Source organism: Anolis carolinensis, chromosome 4, assembly GCF_035594765.1.
Source record: "Anolis carolinensis isolate JA03-04 chromosome 4, rAnoCar3.1.pri, whole genome shotgun sequence".
Classification (NCBI taxonomy): domain Eukaryota; kingdom Metazoa; phylum Chordata; class Lepidosauria; order Squamata; family Dactyloidae; genus Anolis; species Anolis carolinensis.
The window spans coordinates 101685943-101708899 of NC_085844.1; the positions used below are offsets into that span (position 1 = coordinate 101685943).

General features: G+C 42.0%; 1 protein-coding gene across 7 annotated transcripts in view; it reads left to right on the forward strand.

The window, feature by feature from the left end:
* Window positions 1–22957, forward strand: part of trio (trio Rho guanine nucleotide exchange factor) — a 446368-nt gene that overhangs the window by 177703 nt on the left and 245708 nt on the right. For all 7 annotated transcript variants that reach the window (XM_062979400.1, XM_062979401.1, XM_062979398.1 and 4 more), the window contains one exon: window positions 2269–2400. In XM_062979400.1, coding sequence (XP_062835470.1) covers window positions 2269–2400 — 132 coding nt within the window. The remainder of the gene's footprint in view (window positions 1–2268; window positions 2401–22957) is intronic.

The following is a 22957-nucleotide window of genomic DNA, read 5'->3' on the forward strand; positions in this document are numbered from 1 at the left end:
AGCGGCATGCCTTGCGCTTCCCTAAAGCTTCTCCCTTCGTCCAGCACTGCGACCCAGGGAAGTGCGAGGCATGCCGCTGCTTAGTGACATGCTTTGCGCTTCCCTAAAGGCCCAAGTGCCGGGCGAAGGGAGAAAACTTCACCCTTCGCCCGGCGCTTCAACCCAGGGAAGCGTGAGACATGTCGCTAAGCAGTGGCATGCCTCACGCTTCCCTAAAGGCCCAAGTGCCGGGGGAGAAGTTTTCTCCTTTCACTTGGACCCAGGGAAGTGCAAGGCATGCCTCTGCTTAGCGACATGCCTCACGCTTCCCTAAAGGCCCAAGCGCCGGGCAAAGGGAGAAGTTTTCTCCCTTTGCCCGACGCTTGGACCCAGGGAAGCAGGCCACGATCGCAGGCCACTTCCTCCTGCCTCCCCCTCTCCTCTTGCGAGGAGCTCCTTCTCGTGAGAGGAAAGGAAGAGGGAAGCGCCTCGCCTCTTCCTCCTCTCGCGCGAAGGAGCTTCTTCTCGTGAGAGGAGAGGGAGAGGCCGGAGGAAATGGCCCGTGATCGCTGCCTAGCAGCATTCATGGCCTACTTCCCTGGGCCGAGCCCTCATGGGCTCCTTCCAAGGGGTGAGGGCTCCTTTGGGAGGGGGAGGAGAGGGGAGGGGGGGGTCCAGCAGCCCCTCGGATTATTTCTGCGTTTGAGTTATTAAAATATTCCCATCCAAACCCAAGTAATGAAGGTGGAGGCATTACTTTTAATTCAACCCTCGTATGTATGTAGATATATATAACTCTTGTTCATCTATTTGTACCACAAATGCTATTGCTAGCTGAAGGGTTGGCCTTTTGTGATGTCACTAGCTTAGGTGTCACTTGGGAAAGAAAGGTGCGTATGAGAGGGAGGGAGGGTAGGAGGAAGGAGTCACAAGTGCCATTGAAACATTGGGAGGGAGGGAGGAAGAGGAAAAAGCAGAGAAAGGAAAGAAAGAAGAAAGAGAGGGAGGGGAGGAAACGAAAAGGAGAGAAGGAAGGAAGAGAAAGGGGATAAGGTAATGAGGGGAGAAAAGTAAGATGAAATCAGAGGGGCAGGAGCAATGGTGCAATGGGTTAAACCCTTGTGCCGGCTGGACTGCTGACCTAAAGGTTGGGTTGCTGACCTAAAAGTTGTTGGTTTGAATCTGTGAGATGGGGTGAGCTCCCGTCTGTCAGCTCTAGTTTGCGGGAACATGACAGAAGCCTCCCAGGCATCCTCTGGGCAACATCTCTGTAGACAGCCAATTCTCTCACACCAGAAGCAACTTGCAGTATGTTTTCAAGTTGCTTCTGATGCAATTAAAAAACAAAACAAAGAGGGACAAGAATCCCTCTGACATCTGGGCAAGTATATAGTTTCTGATCAGTAGCATTAGAAAAATGTATACCCAGGCAATGCTGAGTTGTCTTTCATTTCTCTGTGTGACCATTGCTGTACAGATGGCCAAATGAGGAGAAGGAGAGTTTTTTTTTTTTAAAGATGACTTTCTATGTAAATGCAACTTGAGGAGAAGAAAATAGAACACGGAGAAGTGTGTTTGGTTGATTGAATTAAACTGACTGTTTGTTCCACTGCTTGGTTGAATGCTTAATTGTAGTACCTTTTCCACAAGGAAACTGGCGGTGCATTTTAAACTACTTTGTTCACATCAGATATCTATTTGTTATGAACGTATGTGAATGGGGAGCGCAATCAGAGAATATGATTTGGTAGGATTTTCTGCTGCCAGAGATTGCAGCTGAACATGTTAAAAAGTTTTTGGATGCATTTAGACTTCTCCTAGGTTGCCTGTGGAATTGAGGTTTGGCTGTGGGTTGTTTTAGTGCTTCCATGTGTGTTTGTTTCCTCGCTCTCAAACCCCTCTACAGTTAACCAAGAGTTCCCATTTTGCTAAAGTGTTTCTTTCTTTTGCTAACTACAGCCTCTCCTTTTCAGAGGATAGCAAAATAGATTTGTAGGGGCTCTTTCATTATGCCAGCTCTTTAAACTAGATGAAGCAAGAGGTAGAAATAACTTTTGAATCCTTATTAGCCTCCAGTTGAAAAGGTTCTTGGTAATTTTCCTGCTTTATTCACAAAGCAAGCACCGCTTTTTCAGAAAGAAGAATGCTGGGTTTTGAAGGCAGTGTATCAAGATAATAAGTTCACCTTCCAAAGGACTAGTTCAGTCATTGTTTGTTTGTCCAGTGAAATGTATGCTGTCTGTTAATGTGTGCATGGTGGCGAATAATCGGAGCTTTTTTTCCTTGCAGTACATGAGTAATGTGGATTCATGGTGTAAAGCCTGCGGTGAGGTAGAGCTTCCCTCAGAACTGCAGGATTTGGAAGATGCCATCCACCATCACCAAGGGATATATGAGCATATTACTTTGGCATATTCTGAGGTAGGCAACTACATTTTCTCTATTTTTAAGAAGGCTGCTTCCGCTAGTTAACAATACCATAAGTCCTGCTTCACAGCATCTATTTCTTTTCTCCTCTTTATCCTATACATACATGCCTGCTGAGGATTGCGTGCAGTGCATCTGATGTAATGGATTATTGTCCACAAATGGTTGTTTCACAGTTAAACAATGTTTTAAGGAGTTAGATTCTATCTGCCATTGTGTAAGAGGGTGAGAATTTATAACTAGATAGGTAGTTGGTGTGTATGAAGAAATTTTAAATGTAGAATTGTGTAAGATTTGGAAGTGAGTTGTGATTGACTGCAGCTCCCTATTGAGAGTATTCTCATACCAAAGGCATGTTCGCCTCTGTGTGTAATGTCCAGATGACTACAGGTGTTAGGCTTGTATGACATAACAAGAGCAGCTAACTTCAGTATAATAAAAATACTCCCTGAACCATGCATTGTTTTATCAATTTGAGTTCTCCATTTTCTTTCTTTCTTTCTTTTTTTAACCCCCCCTCCCCCCGCTAGTATTGATTCAGTTTGTTTCTTTTAACAATTGCTGTTTTTACTTTTTAAAAAAATCTTAATTGAAAAGAAAGACACTTATGTTTGTTTCAAAACAAACAGAGATACTCCTGGTCAGTCGAAAGGCGGACCAAGGTGTGGGCTTACCGCCTGTATTAGAGGGGGGTCACACTCCCCATTAAGACACAGGTCTGCAGTCTGGGGGGTGATCTTGTATTCATCACTTACCCTGGAACCCCAGGTTTTGGTCATGGCCAGGAACACCTTTGCACAATTAAAACTTGTGCATCAGCTGCGCCCATACCTTGAAACGCCAGATCTGGTCAGGGTAGTCCATGCCTTAGTTACATCACACCTGGACTACTGGTTCACTGTACGTGGGGCTGCCTTTGAAAATAGTTCGAAAGCTCCATTCACATTACAACAATAAACAATGGACTAAACTCCCCCCCCAAAAAAAGAAATAAAATTTATAACCCCCTTAAAAAATCAGATTATGACATAATATCTTTCCAGGAGACACATATAAGGCGGGACCAAGCAGAACTTTTATCGCAACCAAAATTAGGTAAAGAATTTTATTCTTCAGACATACAAAAAAAAAGAGGAGTAGTAACTTATGTTAGCCCCAAATTAGAAGCTCAACAATCTTAAAGATACGGAGGGTAGAATACTGGGAATTATTATTAATACTGAAAATTTAAGAATATTAGTGATAAATATTTACGCTCCAAATGAGCCTAAATCCAAATTTGTGAAAAAACTGAAGGAATTAATACAATATAAGGAATTTGACAAGATAATTTTAATGGGAGATTTCAATGGGGTGATGAACTGTGAAATTGATAGAAATCCGGGGAGAAACAGCAGGGACAAGAAATTTAAAGGACTCTTATCAAAGGACTTCAGAAATTTTAAAGAAGAGTACGATTTAGATGATGTGTGGAGGACACACCATGGTGAGGAAAAAGATTACACCTTTTACTCAGCAAAAAATAAAAGCTGGTCCCGCATAGATATGGTATGGACCTCCAAATCCCTTTCCCCCTTAGTTCAAAATATTAAGATACTACCAAGGACAGATACAGATCATAACCCCATAGAGGTAATATTAAATAAGAAGGAAAAACACTGGAGATGGAAATTGGACAGTAATCTTCTGAAAAGGAAAGAAGATATAGAAAAAATAGGGCTCTTTTGGAAGAATTTTTTTAAAATAAATGATAACCAAGAAACACCCCTCCACATGGTATGGGATGCCAGCAAGGCTACTATGAGAGGCTATCTAATCGAACAGGTAATTTGGAAAAAAAGAGAAAAACAAAAACAAATTAAAATAATAATGGAAGAAATAGCAAAAATTGAAAAAGAACTTAAAAGGAAACCTAGGGACTCAAACTTGTTGCTAAGATTAGAGATGACACAAAAAAAGAGAGAATACTTTGAATTAGAAGAGAGAGCCAAGCAAATGAACTACATTAAACAGACCCATTTTGAATCGGCAAACAAACCAGGTAGATGGCTATCTAGGAAATTAAGGAAAAGGAAAGAAGCAACATACATAAAAAGAATAAAAACAGGGGGAAAATACCATTATCTGGAGGAAAATATCTTAAAACAATTTGCACAATACTATAAACTATTATATGGGAAAGACCCGATAGAAAAAGAAAAGATAACCGGTTATCTAGGGAAGTTAAAATTACAAAAAATCACAGAAAAGGAGAGAGAAGATCTCAATAAAGGAATTTCTAAAAAAGAAATTCAAGCAGCAATTAGGAAACTAGACAGCTCAAAATCGCCAGGCCCAGATGGCCTGACGGCAATTTACTATAAGGTATTCGAGGGAGAGTTAACACCATATCTGCTCAAAATAATGAATGAAATAAGAGAAAAAGGAAAGATGCCAGACTCATGGAAGGAGGCCCTGATCACCGTAATACATAAGGAAAACTCTGACCCAGAAGATATAAAAAATTATAGACCTATATCGTTATTGAATGTAGATTACAAAATTTTTTCCAATATAATTGCAGAAAGATTAAAAATATTTTTTAAAAAATGGATAAAGGAAGAGCAATCCGGCTTCCTACCAAATAGAAACATCAAAGATAATATAAGACTAGTAGTAGATTTATTAGAATATCACGAATCTCAAAATCAACAGGAGATATTACTCCTGGCCGTGGACGCCGAGAAGGCTTTCGACAGGGTAAACTGGGACTATTTTAAATTGTTAATACAAGAACTCGATATGGGCTATCACCTTCAAAACTCAATTGAGGCCATATATCAGAGACAAAAAGCAAAAATCATGGTAAACGGGAAGGTAACAGAAGAGTTGGAAATTGGAAAGGGAACACGGCAGGGGTGTCCCCTGTCGCCCCTAATCTTTATAATGACCCTAGAGACCCTATTAATTAATATAAGATCGAATGAGGAACTACAAGGAACAACCATCCAAGGAGTACAATATAAGATACAAGCATATGCAGACGACATTATTTGTTTTATAGGAGACCCAGCAAAGAAGGGAGAAAAATGGATTTCGATTATCAAAGAATATGGAGAAGTCGCAGGCTTAATGATTAACATGAATAAAACAAAGGCCCTCGCAAAAAATATTAATAAGGCAAAACAGAAGTTGATATCAGAAAAATTAGGCATTGAAATAACACCCAAAATTAAATACCTGGGAATATACATCTCTTCAAAAAACTCCCAATTATTAAAAAACAATTATGAAAAAACCTGGAAAAATATAAAAATGGACTTAGAAAATTGGAACAACTTAAAAATCTCCCTAATGGGTAGAATCTCAGCGGTAAAAATGAGTATCCTACCGAAAATGTTATTTCTATTCCAATGTCTGCCTATATTAAGAAGCCAGAAAATTTTTACAACATGGAATAAAGATTTGAGTAGATTTATTTGGCAGGGTAAAAAACCCCGAATAAAAAGGATTAATTTAATTGACGATAAAAGAAGAGGCGGCTTCGCAATGCCTGATTTGAAGACTTATTACGAAGCTTGCAACCTAATTTGGATAAAGGATTGGATGCAACTGGAAAATAAAAGAATTCTGACAGTAGAGGGTTTTGATTTAAGAGTAGGCTGGCATTCATATTTATGGTATGACAAAATTAAAATAGAAAAAAACTTCGGCAATCATTTTATTAGATCGACACTTATAAAAACGTGGGATAAATATAAATAAAGAATGTACAATAAAACCCCGATATGGATTTCACCCATAGAGGCAGTCCAGAGAAGACTCCTAGGTTGGTCACAATGGCCTAATTACGAAACATTAATAAAATTACATGGATCGGAACTTAGATTAAAATCCCAGGAGGAATTGAAAGCAGAAAATTTAAATATAACATGGTTACAATATGGCCAACTGAAGGAATATTATAAAAAAGACAAAGTGAAAGGATTTATGGGGAAAAATAATTTATGGGATAGAATTTTATTTACAACAGGCCGCCTAATTTCAAAAATTTATAGGATATTACTGGAATGGAATACAGAGATAGAACAGGTAAAAAACAATATGAGTAAATGGGCCAAAGATATAGGAAGACCCATTCAAATGGAGGAGTGGGAAGCGTGCTGGGGAAGGAAACTAAAATATACCTACGCATATCAATTAAAAGAGAACTGGATGAAGATGTTCTACCGATGGTACCTCACCCCTAAAAAATTAGGAATAATTAACAAAACTAAGAATGGTAAGTGCTGGAAATGTGGAGTAAAAGAAGGAACATTCATCCATACATGGTGGGAATGCAAAAAAGCGAGAGAATACTGGTCTAAAATACATGAAATTATACAAAAAATGATGAATACTAAAATTAGGAAAACTCCAGAACTCTACCTATTAGGAATATTCAATGAACCCCGAAACCCAAATGAGGAAAAATTAATGATATACTTAACCACCTCGGCTAGATTAACATACGCTAGATATTGGCGACAAGAAACAATCCCTAAGAATGAGGAATGGTTAATCAAAGTGGTGGAAATAAAAAATATGGATAGATTGACTTACTTAATGGCAAGGAATCAGGGCAGATCAAGGAAAGAAACGGACTGGCGAGGAATAGAAAAATATCTAGAGGCCAATCTGACTACAAAAAAGAGCTCTAAACAAACGAATAATTAAAAGATTATATAAGAACTAAATAAGTACATATTTATATATTCATAGGTAAATATACAAGGAATTAAAACGAATAAATAAGGGTACAAATAAATAAAAGAAATGGATATAGATTAAAGATTTACCAAAAAGAGATAGGAATTATTAGATTTGAAAATAAACTAGGAACTCGGCACCCCACCCAGTGAGGTGGAAACCAAAGCACCAACAGCAAAGAAGCAAGTGAAGAGAAGATGGATGAGTTTTCAAAAGGAGAAAAGAAGCTTTACCGTCGGGAGCAGTGGAAGTCGACTCCCCCCCCCCACTTCCTATCCCCCCCCCATTCCCCCCCCCAACTGTGTGTATTTCTTTCTTTTTTTTTTTAACACTATTTATTAAACTCACGTTTTTTGTTTTTTTTTTCTTTTTCTCTCTATGTATATGGCGTTTTCTTTCCTTTCATGTACATGTGCAAAACTCAATAAAAATATTAAAAAAAAGAAAGAAAATAGTTCGAAAGCTGCAGTTGATTCAGAGATCGGCAGCCAGCTTAGTAACTGGAGTGCCGTACAGGGAGCAGACAACTCCTGTGTTATGGCAGCTCCACTGGCTGTCGGTCTGCTTCTGAGCTAAAGTCCTGGTTATTACCTATAAAGCCCTAAACAGAGGAGGCCCAGACTATTCAAAAAACCACATCTCCATATACCAATCAGCTCGAGCATTGCGGTCTGCGGAGGAGGCCCTGTGCTCAGTCCCAGCACAGTTGGTGGGAACGAGAGAAGGGTTTTGTCATCGCTTCCTGCTTCTGGAATTCCCTCTCTAAAGAAATAAAAATGAGTTTGTCAGCTCACTCCAGCCGCTCCCAAATGAAGACAAGAGACTCACTCTGTTATCACTGAGAACTTTACTGTAGGAAACCTTGACACGAAAAAAGCCGAGAGTTCTGATCGGCCCACCGAGACTCCCTTATATACACTCCCCCCACATTGAAAGTTGCAATTCCCGCCTAGAGAAAACCCCGTGCAATTCTCCAGCCAAACGCCCCAGCCGTTTCTCTTCAGGGCCGAGAACCACAGGTGCCTCATCAGTCTGTGATATCAGCGTCCTTAATTTCTGGCGCCAGAGTACAGGCCCTGAAATCAGAGTCCTGACATGATTTCCTCCTCCTTTTCTTCCTGGGGAGAAAAATGCCAAACATAGCTATTGCTCTCCCTCATCCAAAGTACCTCTATATTTCTTCAGTAGGCTACAGTGAAACACTGGGTTCACTTTTTCTAAATCTTTTGGCAGTCTTAATTGGTAGGTGACCTCGTTGATCACCTTTGAAATCCTGAATGGGCCTATGTAGCGTGGCACTAATTTTTTTGAGGGAAACCCTAATGTAAGATTCTTCGTACTTAGCCAAACTAAGTCTCCTTCCACTAGTTTTTCTCCTTCCCTGCGTTTTCGGTCGGCAAATAGTTTGTATTTCCTTTGTGTCTCTCTTAGCGCCGCTACTACGTCTCTCCACCCTGCCCTGATTTTCTCTGACCACTCCTTGCCATCTTGCCCCCCTTCTTCCTTCCATTCTGGTAGTTTAGGAAATGGCGCCACCTCCTGTCTGTATACTGTTTTGAAAGGTGAACGGCTGGTTGCGGAATGTACCGCTCCGTTGAAAATTACTTCTGCAAACGGTAATAGCTCTGACCAATCCTGCCTGTAATTAGAGTATGCTCGCAGGAATTGACCTAAAGTCTGCTCTCTGTACTTGGTTCTTGCTGTGTCTGTGCAGCCCTCCGTTTAGCCTTTTGGCGGTTCCCTGTGGTCGTGGGTAATATAGTGTTTGCCAGGCTGTTGTTCCCCTCCCCCAGTGGATCTAGTTTAAAGTGTGCCTGATGAGGTTTGTGAGTCTGTGTGCAAAAAGATGTTTTCCTACTTGTGTGAGATGCACCCCATCACTTGCCAGTAGGCCATCCTCCTGGAAGAGTAGACCATGGTCAAGGAAGCCAAAATGCTCCTCTTGACACCATTTTCTGAGCCAGTTATTTACCTGTACTATTTTTCCGGCCCTTGTAGAGCCGTGTCCTACAACGGGGAGGAGGGATGAAAAGATCACATGTACATTATACAATTTTAGCTTTGTTCCCAGAGCTCGAAAATCATTTGTGATCTTTTGAAAAGTATGCCTAGCGGTGTCATTGGAACCTACATGAATCAACATAAGGTGGGGAGGGTGATGGGGCTTTAGGAGCCTGCTGAGCCTCTGAGTGATATGGTGTATTTTTGCCCTCGGGAGGCAGCATATTTCTCGAGCCGTCCCATCCGGTCTGGAAATGATGGCTTCCATTCCTCTAAGGAGGGAGTCACCTACTACCAAGACCTATTTCCTTTGAGGATTGACAGGGTCCCTTTTATGCAAGACAGTGTGTATGTCCCCTGAAGAGTGTTCCTGTTGAAGTGAATCATGTAGGTGTAAAGTGTTGTCCTCCTCAACATCCCCAGTGCATTCATCAATGACAATCTATTGAGATACATCCAAGAGCCCATCACTCTCCCAAGGATGTTCCTGTTGCTCCTGGTCTACGATTGGGGATGGAGCATTTGCATGATTACATAAGTGTGGATGTGATGATGCACTGTCCCCGTCAGGGCTATCCCCTGCGCATTGATCAAGGGTGGCCTACTGAGTGGTATCTAAGTAACTGTGGTCCTCCACAAGATGTGTTTCCTGATTGTATGTTAGTGGTGTAAGAATTTCGAATCTGTTGTGTAAATCCAGCTGAGCAGAGGAGTTCTGCGGAGGCTGCATGGTCCTGTGTCTCCTTCTATGGGTGACCTCCTTTCAAGCCTGAGGGTTGTCTACCTTTGAGTTGATCTCCCCATAAACTTCCTGATCATGGTGGTGTTGGTGTGATGCAGGCTGCTGATCTACAGCAGCGTGTTGTGCAGTGTCCAAGAAGAGCTCGAGTGCCTGAATGTCCTTAAGGGTCTTAATACGGTGCTCGAGCTGTAGGATCCTCTGCTCCATCAGAGTCATCTGTTTGCATTTGCAACAGATGTTGTTGACTAGTTTTTGTGTGAAAAAGCGGAACATGCCCAGCTGGTGCATGTGATGGGAATGTTTTGCTTTTGTTGCATCTCTTGGTGAGTGTGGTGGCCAAGTGAGATCTTTGTACAGTTAAGTAATATGCACGCACTTTATGTGCAGACTGCCCAAAACCTCCTCTTTCTGTATTTGTTTATGTTGTTTTATTTTCTGTATGTACTGCAAAGGATAGTTAGTAAACGTCTCTGGCAAATATAGCTTTCCCAGGCATTCAATTAACAGGGGACAATGCTTGCTGTCAATCAACTTAGGTACCTGGCTCTCTTTCAACACAACAGTCACACAACAGTTAGACTTTGACCACAGGAGCCAAGCCCACACTCAGTTTCAAATCTTAGCCAAATCTTAGCCAAATCCTACCTGAAGCCAGGGAGCAAAAATGTCCTCCTGCTGCCTCTACTTCTGCGAGAACCAACTGCCAGTGAACCAACTGCCAGATATATTTTACAATATCTGCCCATTCTTTATTCCCACTTTTACTTTCCAGTCTATGAGTAAAAAACTGTTTTTCATTCAGCTCTTATTTTAGCCAGATATTTCCTCCATCTCACACTTCGTTTTTCTATAACATTTTTGTACCTTGCCACAGTCCTACCGCATATAAAAAGATTCCTGTTTCACCACATTTATGGCAATATAATTTTAATATGCTTTTTGTAATATAAGCTAATTGATGTGGAGTTTGATCCCATTTTGTCAATATTTTCCACTGTATTTTCTTAATCCTTAGGTGTTTAATTTTTTAATTAAATTTATTCAGTGTTCAATGTCCTTCTCATAACTTTTTAATTACTGTTTCCATACCTCAATCAGTATACATTTCAAATTGTTTTGTTTTTCCTTCCTTGGAAGCTTTTAAACAGAGGCTAGATGGCCATCTTTCAGGGGTACTTGGATTGTGCTTTTTCTGCATGGCAGACAGTTGGACTAGATGGCCCATGTGATCTCTTCCAACTCTATTATTCTATGATTCCATGATTCTACTATGCCACAATTCTTTTTCATTTTAAGATTTGGTCTAAATCTGTTTCTGGGCAATGTGACAGTGCTTAAAGAAAGGGTTCTTCCCAAGCTGTTCTTGCTTCTCACCCTTGGCTGGACAGGGTTACAGAGCTCTCTGCTTGATCTGCGCTTGTCTGCAATTATCTAAGCAGGCAAAACTAGTGTTGTTAGTTCTTCAGCCCATGTGGCCAGTACAGATTTGTTGCTGAGTCAGCACGTATGACCTGAGTAAACATTCACGCATTGCAAAAATACTCTGAACATTTCAAAATCATACTTATGTGTTTGACAGCACAGCTTTGACAAAACTCCCACATTATCCCAAAGTAAACATTTCTAAACATTGCAAATCTGCATGTGGAATGTGTAATTTTTCTAACTAGTTAAAATATATGAGATATCTGTTTCACCTGTAATTTTTTTAGCAATTATAAAATGTTGCACACTTCATTTGGGAGGAGGAGGAAGTCGGGACCTCCTATTAGTGAGATATGTAGGTGGAGCTATTCTTTAATCCAGAGCTTTCCAAATTGTGTGTTGCAACATGTCAGTATGTCAGCATAGGAGGTGTGCCACACAAATGTAACGAGAAACCTCCAAGTCTACGTGAAATAAGCAATACCAATTTGCATCCATTTTTATTCAGCAAAAGTATTGATTAGTTTGGTGCACTCATTATTTTCCCCTCCCCAAATTTTTGGAAATGTATTTTATTATCTTATAAATCATTTATGTTGTCTCTTCATATATTTTGTTCTTATAATTTAAGTATGCATTAGGCTTGTGCATTTAGGCTGAACCTCAGTCCATTTCTGCTGGCTGGATTCTGGTATACCCCTGCATCCATTTTCACGTGCCTCTTGAAAACGGGCAGGTCGCTGGATAACCGTTCTAGTTTCGTAGCTGAAAAATACGGCTAGATCCGGCCCATTGGCAGCAATGGGGAATTTACAAGGCTACCCTTTCCGTTCTTGGGACCCTTTTCTTTCTTGCCTTCAAGGGAGCCTGGGTTTCAGCAACAGGGTTAAGAAAACACCCTTCCTGAGACCCTTTCCTTCCCTTCCCTTCAAGGGAGCCTGGGTTTCAGCAACAGAGTTAAGGAAGCAGATAAAGCTGCTGTGATTGACTGCCACGTGGTCCTGTAACGGACTAAAAAATATGATGGCTGGGCTCTTGTATCTCTGTATCTCCTATAAGGGGTTGGTTTAACCTCTGGTTTGCTAATAAAACTGAATTGCTGTGCCGCAAAATGATGCATGCCTTAAAATGTCATCAATATGAAATGTTTGGAAAGCTCTGCTTTAGTCCTTTGTACTCTGCCCAAAACTCCCCCCTCCCATCAGTTTTCAAGCCCCCAAAGGGGCCACAGCTACTGCTTAATGGTAGGAGGAGATGGGAAGGAAGAGGAAGAAACTGAAATTATAATTATGCCTCTGCTCTAGGTCCTGTCTTCCACCTGTAAGCATAAATTTATTTCTTCTTCCTTCGGAGTTGAGACTAGGTGCTTCTTTCACCATCTTAAATGCCTTCCTTCTCTTTGGTCTCTTAGACTGTGTGACAACTGCTGGTTTAGTAAATCTCAAGAAAAACTGTGTGGGAAGAGTATTACATTTAACTGCTTGTTGTATGATCTCTGCCAAGATTTATTTTGTGTCTGTTAAAATGATTTTTTAAAATAAATTGCAGAGACCAACCTTGTGATCCACAGTTCAATGTAAGGCATCTCTTGAAGGATGTAGATGGGAGTGATGGTATTTGGATGTTTCCTAATTCTGAAAATAATATCATATTAGGAAGAAGGCTATGTTACAGCCTTTCACGGTTATGTCTTACTGTATTGAAGACTCTGGCTGTTAATGTGGTTTTTCAAAAATGAATATACCAAATATTTGAATTGAATAAACTTTTAGTAATATTATCTAGGCCACAAAACATATATTCTCTTGTAGTATAAAGCAGCGATTTGGTCTGACTCTTTCATTAATGTTAACATGATGGAATTTTCCCCCTCTTAAAAAGTAAATTCCCCATTATAGTAACATCTTGTTTGAAGCAGTCCTTATTCTCCTAGTATGTGCTTCAAAATGAAGGAAGACAAATTTGTACAATCATGACACAGTCAGTTGCATTCCTTGGCATGCAGTGGGAAATAAATTAGAATTCAATTTCTACATACATGAATAGGAACTATGAAGATTAAGGGAACTACAGTTTTTCTCTTGTTCGATAAACCTTGACTAAACTGTAACTGTGTTCAATGAAGTGTTGGTTTGATTACGGAGTGAATAATGACTGCTGTCACCACTGCCATGTTTGATATTTGGTTGTCCTTTGAAGACCGATGGGCAGACTTACTGGGTTTGCATAAGTCTTATGGTCCTTCTATTGGCGAATCAATTGGAAGAGCTCAACTTGATAAAACTGAGCTTTTAAGCATTATGCATTCAGTGCAGTCAAGCTAAATGCTGCTGGTACACTTAAGTCAAATCAGTTCAGGGTGGATTTGATTTCTTTTTGTTATTTCAGAATTCAGAAAGAAATCCTGGTGGTTGGCAGTGATCCATCACCATCAAGTATGTCTCAGGCCCAATTCACACAGAATGTCTCATGAATATCTTCACAAAGTCAGAGACACTTAACAGATTTTGGTTCTAATAGGTGTTGCAGCATCAGAAGGAAAGGAAAACATTGCATCAAGCTGGAATGCATCCAACTGGTAATAGTCTACTAGGTCTAATTGTTGCTGAAATCAGCCAGAGGCGTATGGCCATCTGGAGACTTTTTTATGCAGTATATTTTAATACTCATGTTCAGTAATATCATAACAGCTGGGACACAGTGGTATGATTGCAATACTTGGCCTGATGCATGACTATCAAATGACAGATAATAACTGGCAAGTTCAATTTATTTGCCAATGATGGCACTTTTCCATGATAATGCAGTGCAGCATTGTTAGCACCTTTGGTTCCTTAATAATAGAGCTGGTAGTGTAACTACTGGCAGGTCCAACCAAGCCAGAGAGGTCTCAGCTGAGGAGCGGAACTAAGAGCACCTAACCCATTAGCATTATGGAGAATCAAACCAAAACGAAGTGTATACTGGCTCGGTCGTCGCTCAGGATAAAAAGGACCGCAGTAGATGCTGCTGATTCTGGACATCCATCAACAAGTGGGCTACGGAATCAAAATACAAATGAACAGTCACAGAAGCGGCAGAAATATACAATGCCAGAAAACTGCACAGTCATGAAATGCTATTACAAATCTGAACTTCAAAAGCATGGCTACCAAAAAAGGCTGCATCAGCTATGGAAACAAGAGTACCCTGACTCACAGATAATAGAACCCTGACTGGCTGACCAACGAAGATTCATAATCAGAAACAAAGTATTCAGTGAAGTTGAACTCGAAGAAATCCAGAAAATCTGCAAAGCAAATTACCATCACACCACAGCACAGACAGCAGCAGAGTCTCCAGCAACACTTGGAATGGTGGAACAGATTGAACCAGAAGAAAGTGTGGAGCTTTTGCAAGAATTTGAAGAACCAGCACTTGAAACACCTGTTGAACCACCAGGAACCTTGACAGCAAGACAACAAGAGCTCAAGGATAAGATCATGGCTCATGCTGCAGCAAATGCAATAAGAAAGCGGTTCCCAACTCTAAAAACAGTGCGCAAGAGACACCTGGTGCCTCTCATGAAAGATGTGAATACAGTACTCTCCACTGTCCAAATAACATCAATTGAGCAAACAAGCCAGTATGCCTACAGTGCAGCAGTGATAGTAACAGAAGAGCTTGGGCTCCTACAACCAAGGCAGCCCCAAAGAAAATCGACTGGAAAACCAAAGTGGAAGGTCAGGCTAGAGTTGAAAATCAAGAAACTTAGATCAGATGCAAATAACCTGAAAAATATGAAAGGGAAGAAACTGAAGAATGACAAAATCAAGCAATACCTGATCAGAAAGTGTCATGGGACCCAGTTACAGGGCTTTGGTAATTCAGCCCTGTAACTGGGAGTCATAACATAAACAATCCCAGGAGCACCTGGCAGAAGAAGATAGAATATGCCTGGGAACTTGGGGCCGAAAGTATAAACAATTATAATTGGTCTAGTGTGTGAAAATGGTAGTAATGTGATATTGGGGGTGGGACTTGATGATGATATTTACGTGTGGTGTTACGTAGCATCAAAAGTTATAAAAATAGTTGTATGTAAACATTGGGTCATTCCTGACTTTTCCAAAGTCATGTGTTCTTCAATAAAGATTGGATTTGAGAGCAGCCATCTCTGATCTGCGTTCAGACTGATCCTTTGAAGTGAGCAGTACAATTAAGTCAGGAATCCAGTTCTCACCCTCCTGCAAATTTGCAGTGAAGTGATAATGAGCAGGGAAGGAGATCAAAGCCATGACGGAGCAAAGGGGCCTCCGCTGGGAGCTCTGCCGTTGGCAGAAGAGACATTGCAAGCCATAGCTTCCTCTACGGGGTACCCCAAGCCGGACGGCGTGACCCAGAGGATTCCCAGAGGGGGAAGAGGTGTTCCGGCGGCGGCAGAAACCAGTTGGGGATCTGGAGGAAGCATGCCGGAGACCGTGGCCCAGCGGTTATCCATCCTGGAAACTCATTTATCCAGGCTGTCGGATACCGTGGGGAGAATAGTGCCAATATTGGAAGAGAATCTCCAAAAAGAGCACATCCGATATGGCGCCGAGAGAGAGCCAAGCAAAGGAGGCGATTGGAGCCAGAGGGGACAGCGAGCTTCAACGCAGAGTCCCGCGGCGGCAAGGGACGAGGGAGACGAGGAATATTGGCAAGAGCTGGAGTTCCGGGACAGAATGGCGCGCGAAGTGGAGCGCCAGCAAGCTCTGGGAACTCTGAGGCCGCCAACCCCAACAGAGCTCCCAACCCCCCGAATGGGCGTCGGAGTAGAAAGACCACTGGGGCCAGGGATCGGGTCCAGTGGATTAGCTGCCGAAGGCGGAGAGGAGCAGGAGATCCAGGAAGAGGAGGAGGATGTGCCGTACGACGGGGAAAGGCGAGATGCGGGGGCTACAGCGAGGCCAGTATGCGGATGGGGGGAAGGGCCGACAGCGGCGGCAGGATTTCGGGAGCCGCGCAGAATGACCACCGGAGTGGGGCGCGGCGTGATCCAAGGAAACCCGATGCAACCCTTCCCCATGCCTCCCAGACAGCATCAACGGGCCGCTGAATGGATGCCAAGAAGGGAAGATCTCAAGCTAGAATACGGAGGGGAATCAGCCGAACTGAACTTTTTTCTAATTAGCATCAGGGGATACATGGAAGACAATGCACACACATTCCCCTCCGAAGCAAGCAGGGTTCGGGCCATCGGCAACACACTAAAGAGAGGAGCGGCCAGCTGGTATGTGCAACTACATGCCAGACAGGACCCATGCCTGAGGTCAGTGCCCCGCTTCCTCGCCGCACTGGAGAACCGGTTCAGAGACCGGCTAGAGCAATTGAGAGCTCGAGACCAGCTTAGAGGAATAAAGCAGAGGGACAAAACGGTGCCCGAGTACGCAGAAGAATTCCTCCACCTCGCGGAAAGGGTACCAGAGTGGTCTGAAGTGACCAAAGTGGAATTATTTAAAGAGGGACTACGCCCCGAGATTTTCAGCTGGGCAGCGCACAGAGATGACCCCGAAACGCTCCAGGGATGGATTCAACTAGCGGGGCGCGTTGAATCCACCCTGGCCCAAGTAAAGCGCTTCAGGAGCAGCGGCGGCCAGCAAAGACCGGTGGCGAGAGGTCGAGGAGAAACGAGGAAGCAGGAAAGACCCGGAGGGAGGCCGGGGATTCCCTCCAGAGGAGACGACAACAAACCTAAACCGGGATGCTTTGTATGTGGGAAGGCGGGCCATCGAGCAGCAGAATGCTGGGCACGGAAGGGGGAGCCGCCAAAACCCTCAAAGCCCAAGCCAGCAACCGGGAGGCGTGCGGAGGAGGAGGTGCAAGCCCCAGAATCTCCAGAAAAATTGGTGAGTCGGGACAAACGCATGATAGTAGTGCCAATCTGCCTATCGGGGCTAGAGAATCGGGCCACCTGCAAGGCATTTGTGGATTGTGGTTGTTCCAGGAATATTATAACTCCAGAGTTAGCAGGAGCGTTGAAATGCCAGCAGATGGCGCTTGACTCCCCAATTGCGTTTTCGCAGCTAGACGGATCAGTGGCTACTGGGGAAGTATCTACAAAGGAAATACGGGAGGTCCCATGTAAAATAGGCAAATGGGAAGGAAGAATATCCTTTGTGATAGCCCCTATTGCCACATACCACGTAATATTAGGGATACCATGGCTCGAACAGGCAAATCCCGAAGTAGATTGGAGAGGAAAGAGCCTAGCATTTAAAGAACAGCAGACGCAATGGGAGATAAGCAAGATTGCAGAAGAGGAGGACGAGGGAGATGAAGAAGGTGAAATAGACCCACTGCTATTGCCACCTGAATACAGAGACTTTGTGGATGTGTTCAATCAGAAAGAGGCAAGTAAATTACCTCCCAAAAGGAATATAGAAGTAGAAATTGAAATAACCCCCGGAGCAAACTTACCAAAACCAAAAGTGTATCCCATGTCTGTGCAGGAGAAGGAGGAATTGAGGAAATACATTGATAAAAACTTGGCGCGGGGCTTCATTAAGCCATCCAATTCTCCTCTCGGGGCCCCAGTGTTATTCAGGAGAAAGAAAGACAACTCCCTAAGATTGTGCATTGATTATCGAAATTTAAATGCAATTACTAAGGACAATAAATACCCTATGCCCTTAGTAAAGGATTTAATTACCGTATTGAAAAAAGGGAGCATATTTACTAAACTTGATTTAATTGAAGCATATCATAAATTAAGGATCAAACCGGAAGATACTTGGAAAACTGCATTTTCCTGCGCATTCGGCCATTTTGAATATAAAATTTTACCTTTCGGTTTAAAAAATGGAGGCGGGTGCTTTATGCAGCTTATAAATGAAATACTGCACCCATTGTTGTACAGAGGGGTATTCATATTTCTTGATGATATCTTGATTGTGACTGAAGATAAGGAAAAGCACGTGAAATTGGTCCGGGAAGTTTTGCAGAGACTAAGAGAAGCAAAGCTGTACGCAAAACTGTCCAAATGTGAATTTAATAAAACTCAAATTGACTTTCTGGGGTATCGGATATCTCCAGAAGGGTTAGCTATGGATCCAGCTAAAGTATCAGATGTAAAAGAATGGGGAGTACCTCAAACAAGGAGGCAATTGCAATCGTTTCTGGGGTTTGCAAATTTTTATAGATCCTTCATAAAAGGCTTCGCGCAAATAACTGCACCCCTTACTGAACTTTTAAAAACAAAAGGGAAAGGAGAGACAGCAAAAGTAAAAGCTCCTGGCGCCAAACTAAGTTGGACGCCAGAATGCCAAAAGGCATTTGAAACCCTAAAAGAATGCTTCACAGAAGGACCCATTCTAAAACACCCCGATATCAGGAGCCCTTTCATAATCCATTGCGATGCCTCAGACTGTGCGTATGGGGCAGTACTATTGCAAAAGGATCAAAATGGGAACTTAAAACCCTGTGGATATTTGTCCCGGAAGTTCAGCGAAACTGAAAAATGTTGGCCGATATGGGAAAAAGAGGCACTAGCCATATTAAAAGCCTTAGAATGCTGGCGACACTTTCTCGAAGGAAGCGGAATCCCATTTGAAATTTGGTCTGACCATAAGAACCTCCAGTATTTAAAGTCCCCTCGAAAATTGTCCCCCAAACAGATTAGATGGGCACAATACTTCAGCAGGTTCGATTTCCAATTAAAGTTTTTTCAGGGGAAGCAGAATGTCTTGGCAGATGCTCTTTCACGCATGCCTCAACACGAAGGAATACCCACAGCAAAAGAGGGAACAATATTCTCTGACAAACAATGGGGTTTAGCTGTCAGAACAAGAGCACAAACCCAAAAGGAGAACACTGCTATGGTTGAACTCGACGGAAAAGATAATTGGGGAAACGAGCTGAAACAGTCTTATGAAGGAGACCAGTGGATCGCATCCAATGCAGAACAGGGGGAGCAGAAGGGGGGATTTTGGTTTGTGAACAAGAAACTGTATATCCCAGCAACATTAAGGATCAAGATTTTGCATCGTTTTCACAACAACCAGAGCGCTGGTCATACAGGAATTACAAAAACAACAAAAGCAATAGCAAAACATTGCTGGTGGCCAGGGATGAGGAAGGACATAAAAAATTATGTTGTTCAATGTGATGATTGTGCCAGAAATAAATCGAGAGGAGGGAAGCCAATGGGATTATTACAAACAGTAGCAGAACCTACCAGACCTTGGGAATGTGTAGCTATGGACTTTGTGGGGGAACTACCGGTTAGCAAAGGACATCGTTATATTTGGACAGTATTGGACCTGTTTTCTAAACAGGCCCACTTTATAGCACTGACGAAACTACCATCAGCCGAGAAACTAGCTGAATTGTACATAAACCACATTTACAAACTGCATGGATGTCCCAGTAGAGTGGTCAGTGACAGAGGAGTACAATTCACAGCAAAATTTTGGGAAAAATTCCTGGAAATGCTAGGAGCAGAAAGGAGTTTAAGTTCTGCTTTTCACCCCATGACAAATGGGGCGGTAGAACGTACTCAGCAGACACTTGGGCAGTTCCTTCGAATGTACTCTAACATGAGACAAAATGACTGGTCTCGGTGGTTGGCTTTTGCAGAACTAGCTTTTAATTCGGCTATACATTCAGCAACAAATAAAACCCCCTTTGAAGTAGTTTACGGGTATGAAATACAGCCTCTGCCCCAGCTGCCGAGATGGACAGAGAATGAGGGAACAGAGGCAGGGAAATGGAAAGCGCAAATGATGGAATGCTGGAGTCAAGTGACTGCATCCTTAAAAGAAGCACATAAAAAGTATAAAGTATTCGCAGACAGAAAGAGGGTGGAAGGTGATAAATTGGAGAAAGGAGATTTAGTGTGGCTAAGTACCCAAAACATCAAACTGGGGCTACCTTCGAAAAAATTGGGCCCTAAATATATTGGACCATTTAGAATACAGGGTGTTATCAACGAGGTGACTTTCCAGTTGGCATTGCCAAAAAGTTTAGGGAAAATACACCCTGTATTCCATCGTAGCTTACTGAAAAAATATATGGGTACTTTGGACAAAATGGACACATAGAATTATTGTTTTGTTTCAGGCTTGTGATGAAAGAAGAACCGAAGAGGAGGACGAAGAAAAGGAGGGCACCATGTCATGGGACCCAGTTACAGGGCTTTGGTAATTCAGCCCTGTAACTGGGAGTCATAACATAAACAATCCCAGGAGCACCTGGCAGAAGAAGATAGAATATGCCTGGGAACTTGGGGCCGAAAGTATAAACAATTATAATTGGTCTAGTGTGTGAAAATGGTAGTAATGTGATATTGGGGGTGGGACTTGATGATGATATTTACGTGTGGTGTTACGTAGCATCAAAAGTTATAAAAATAGTTGTATGTAAACATTGGGTCATTCCTGACTTTTCCAAAGTCATGTGTTCTTCAATAAAGATTGGATTTGAGAGCAGTCATGTGTTCTTCAATAAAGATTGGATTTGAGAGCAGCCATCTCTGATCTGCGTTCAGACTGATCCTTTGAAGTGAGCAGTACTGGCTAAACACCAGAAAAATTGAAGAAGCTTTGGAGATCGTGAAAGAACAAATTACAGCGACAGCCAGAAAAATTGAAAGATATGAAGCCAGAATCATCCAGTATAGACAAAACCAACTGTTTCACAGACACAGTAACCATAAAGCCAGAGAAAACTGCAACAACAAAGTTCTGGAAAGAGCTTTGGGAAAATAATAAGAACTACAACAAAAACGCTGGGTGGATAAAGGAGTTTGAAGGAAGATTCTCACAGAACAAAATGGAACAGATGGAAATAACAACTGAAATGATCAGCAAACAAGTGCAAAAAGTCAAGAACTGGACATCGCCTAGTAGTGATCAACTTCACGGATTTTGGCTCAAACATCTGATTAGTTTACATGGAAAAATAGCCCAACAATTCAATGAGATGCTGTAGAAAGGAAGTATCAGTTAATGGCTAACAACTGGAAGCACATACCTCATACAAAAGGATCCAGCAAAAAGAGCAGCACCAGGAAACTATAGGCCAATAACGTGTCTTAACTGTTTAAACTACTGACTGGCATCATAGCTGAGAGAATTCAAGACTATCTTGAAGAAAAAACCATCTTGCCAGATGAACAGAAAGGCAACAAACGGAAAAGCAGGGGCACAAAAGACCAGCTATTAATTGACAAAATGATTCTGGAGAACTGTAAAAGCCGAAAAGTTAATCTTCACATGACATGGATTGACTACAAAAAGGCCTTTGACTCACTCCCACACAGCTGGATCATCAAGTGCCTGGACGCCATCGGGATTTGTAAAAATGTTGGCACCTTTATTGAAAACATAACGGCGCACTGGAAAACTGAACTGTTTGTTGGAAATGAAAGCTATGGACTTGTCAACATCAGGAGAGGAATTTTCCAGGGAGACTCATTGTCCCCTCTGCTTTTTGTTATTGCGATGATCCCTCTGTCAACAATCTTACAAAAAACAAACCTCAGCTATAAAACATCTAAAAAATCTTATAAAATTTCGCATCTGATGTACATGGATAACCTGAAGCTATATGGGAAAGCGCAAACTGAAATCCAGTCTCTGACTAACACTGTCTGAATTTTTAGCACTGATATCAGCATGGAGTTTGGTTTGGACAAATGTTCAACAGTGGCATTGAAGAAGGGAAAAATCATTGAAAGTGAGGGCATAAATATGCCTAATAGCCAAACAGTAAAGTGTCACCAGCCAGAGGCCTATAAATATCTGGGCATATTACAGCTGGACAACATCAAGCATGAACATGTGAAAACTGTGGTCAGTAAAGAATACACACAAAGGGTCAGAAAAATTCTCAAAAGCAACTCAATGGAGGCAACACCATCAAGGCCATAAACACCTGGGCCATACCTGTCATAAGATATACTTCTGGCCTTATAAATTGGACACAGGCGGAACTGGACAATTTGGACAGAAAAACAAGAAAACTCATAACCATTCATCATTCACTGCACCCTTGCAGTGATGTTGACCGGCTATATCTGCCTAGCAGATCAAGTGACAGAGGACTCTTATAAGTAAAACAAGCAGTCAAAAAAGAAGAACATGCCCTGGCAAAATATGTAAAGCAAAGCGAAGAACCTGCTTTGATTGAAGTCAAAAATCAGAAACTCCTCAAAGCACAGTAGACAAAAAACCAGTAAAAAAAACCGCACTACAAACTAGAGCTGACAACTGGCACAACAAAACATTGCATGGAAAGTTCCTTGACAAAATTGAAGGAAAAGCTGATAAGGAGAAGACATGACTATGGCTCACGAATGGAACACTGAAGAAGGAGACAGAAGGCCTGATCTTTGCAGCCCAGGAGCAAGCCATCAGAACAAATGCAATTAAGGCCAAGATCAAAAAATCAGCTGATGACCCAAAATGCAGACTTTTCAAGGAAACTGACGAAACCATTGATCATATCCTCAGCTGCTGTAAGAAAATCGCAGAGACAGACTTCAAACAGAGGCACAATTATGTGGCCCAAATGATTCATTGGAACTTATGCCTCAAGTACCACCTCCCAGCAGTAAAGAACTGGTGGGATCACAAACCTGCAAAAGTATTGTAGAATGAGCACGCAAAGATACTGTGGGACTTCCGAATCCAGACT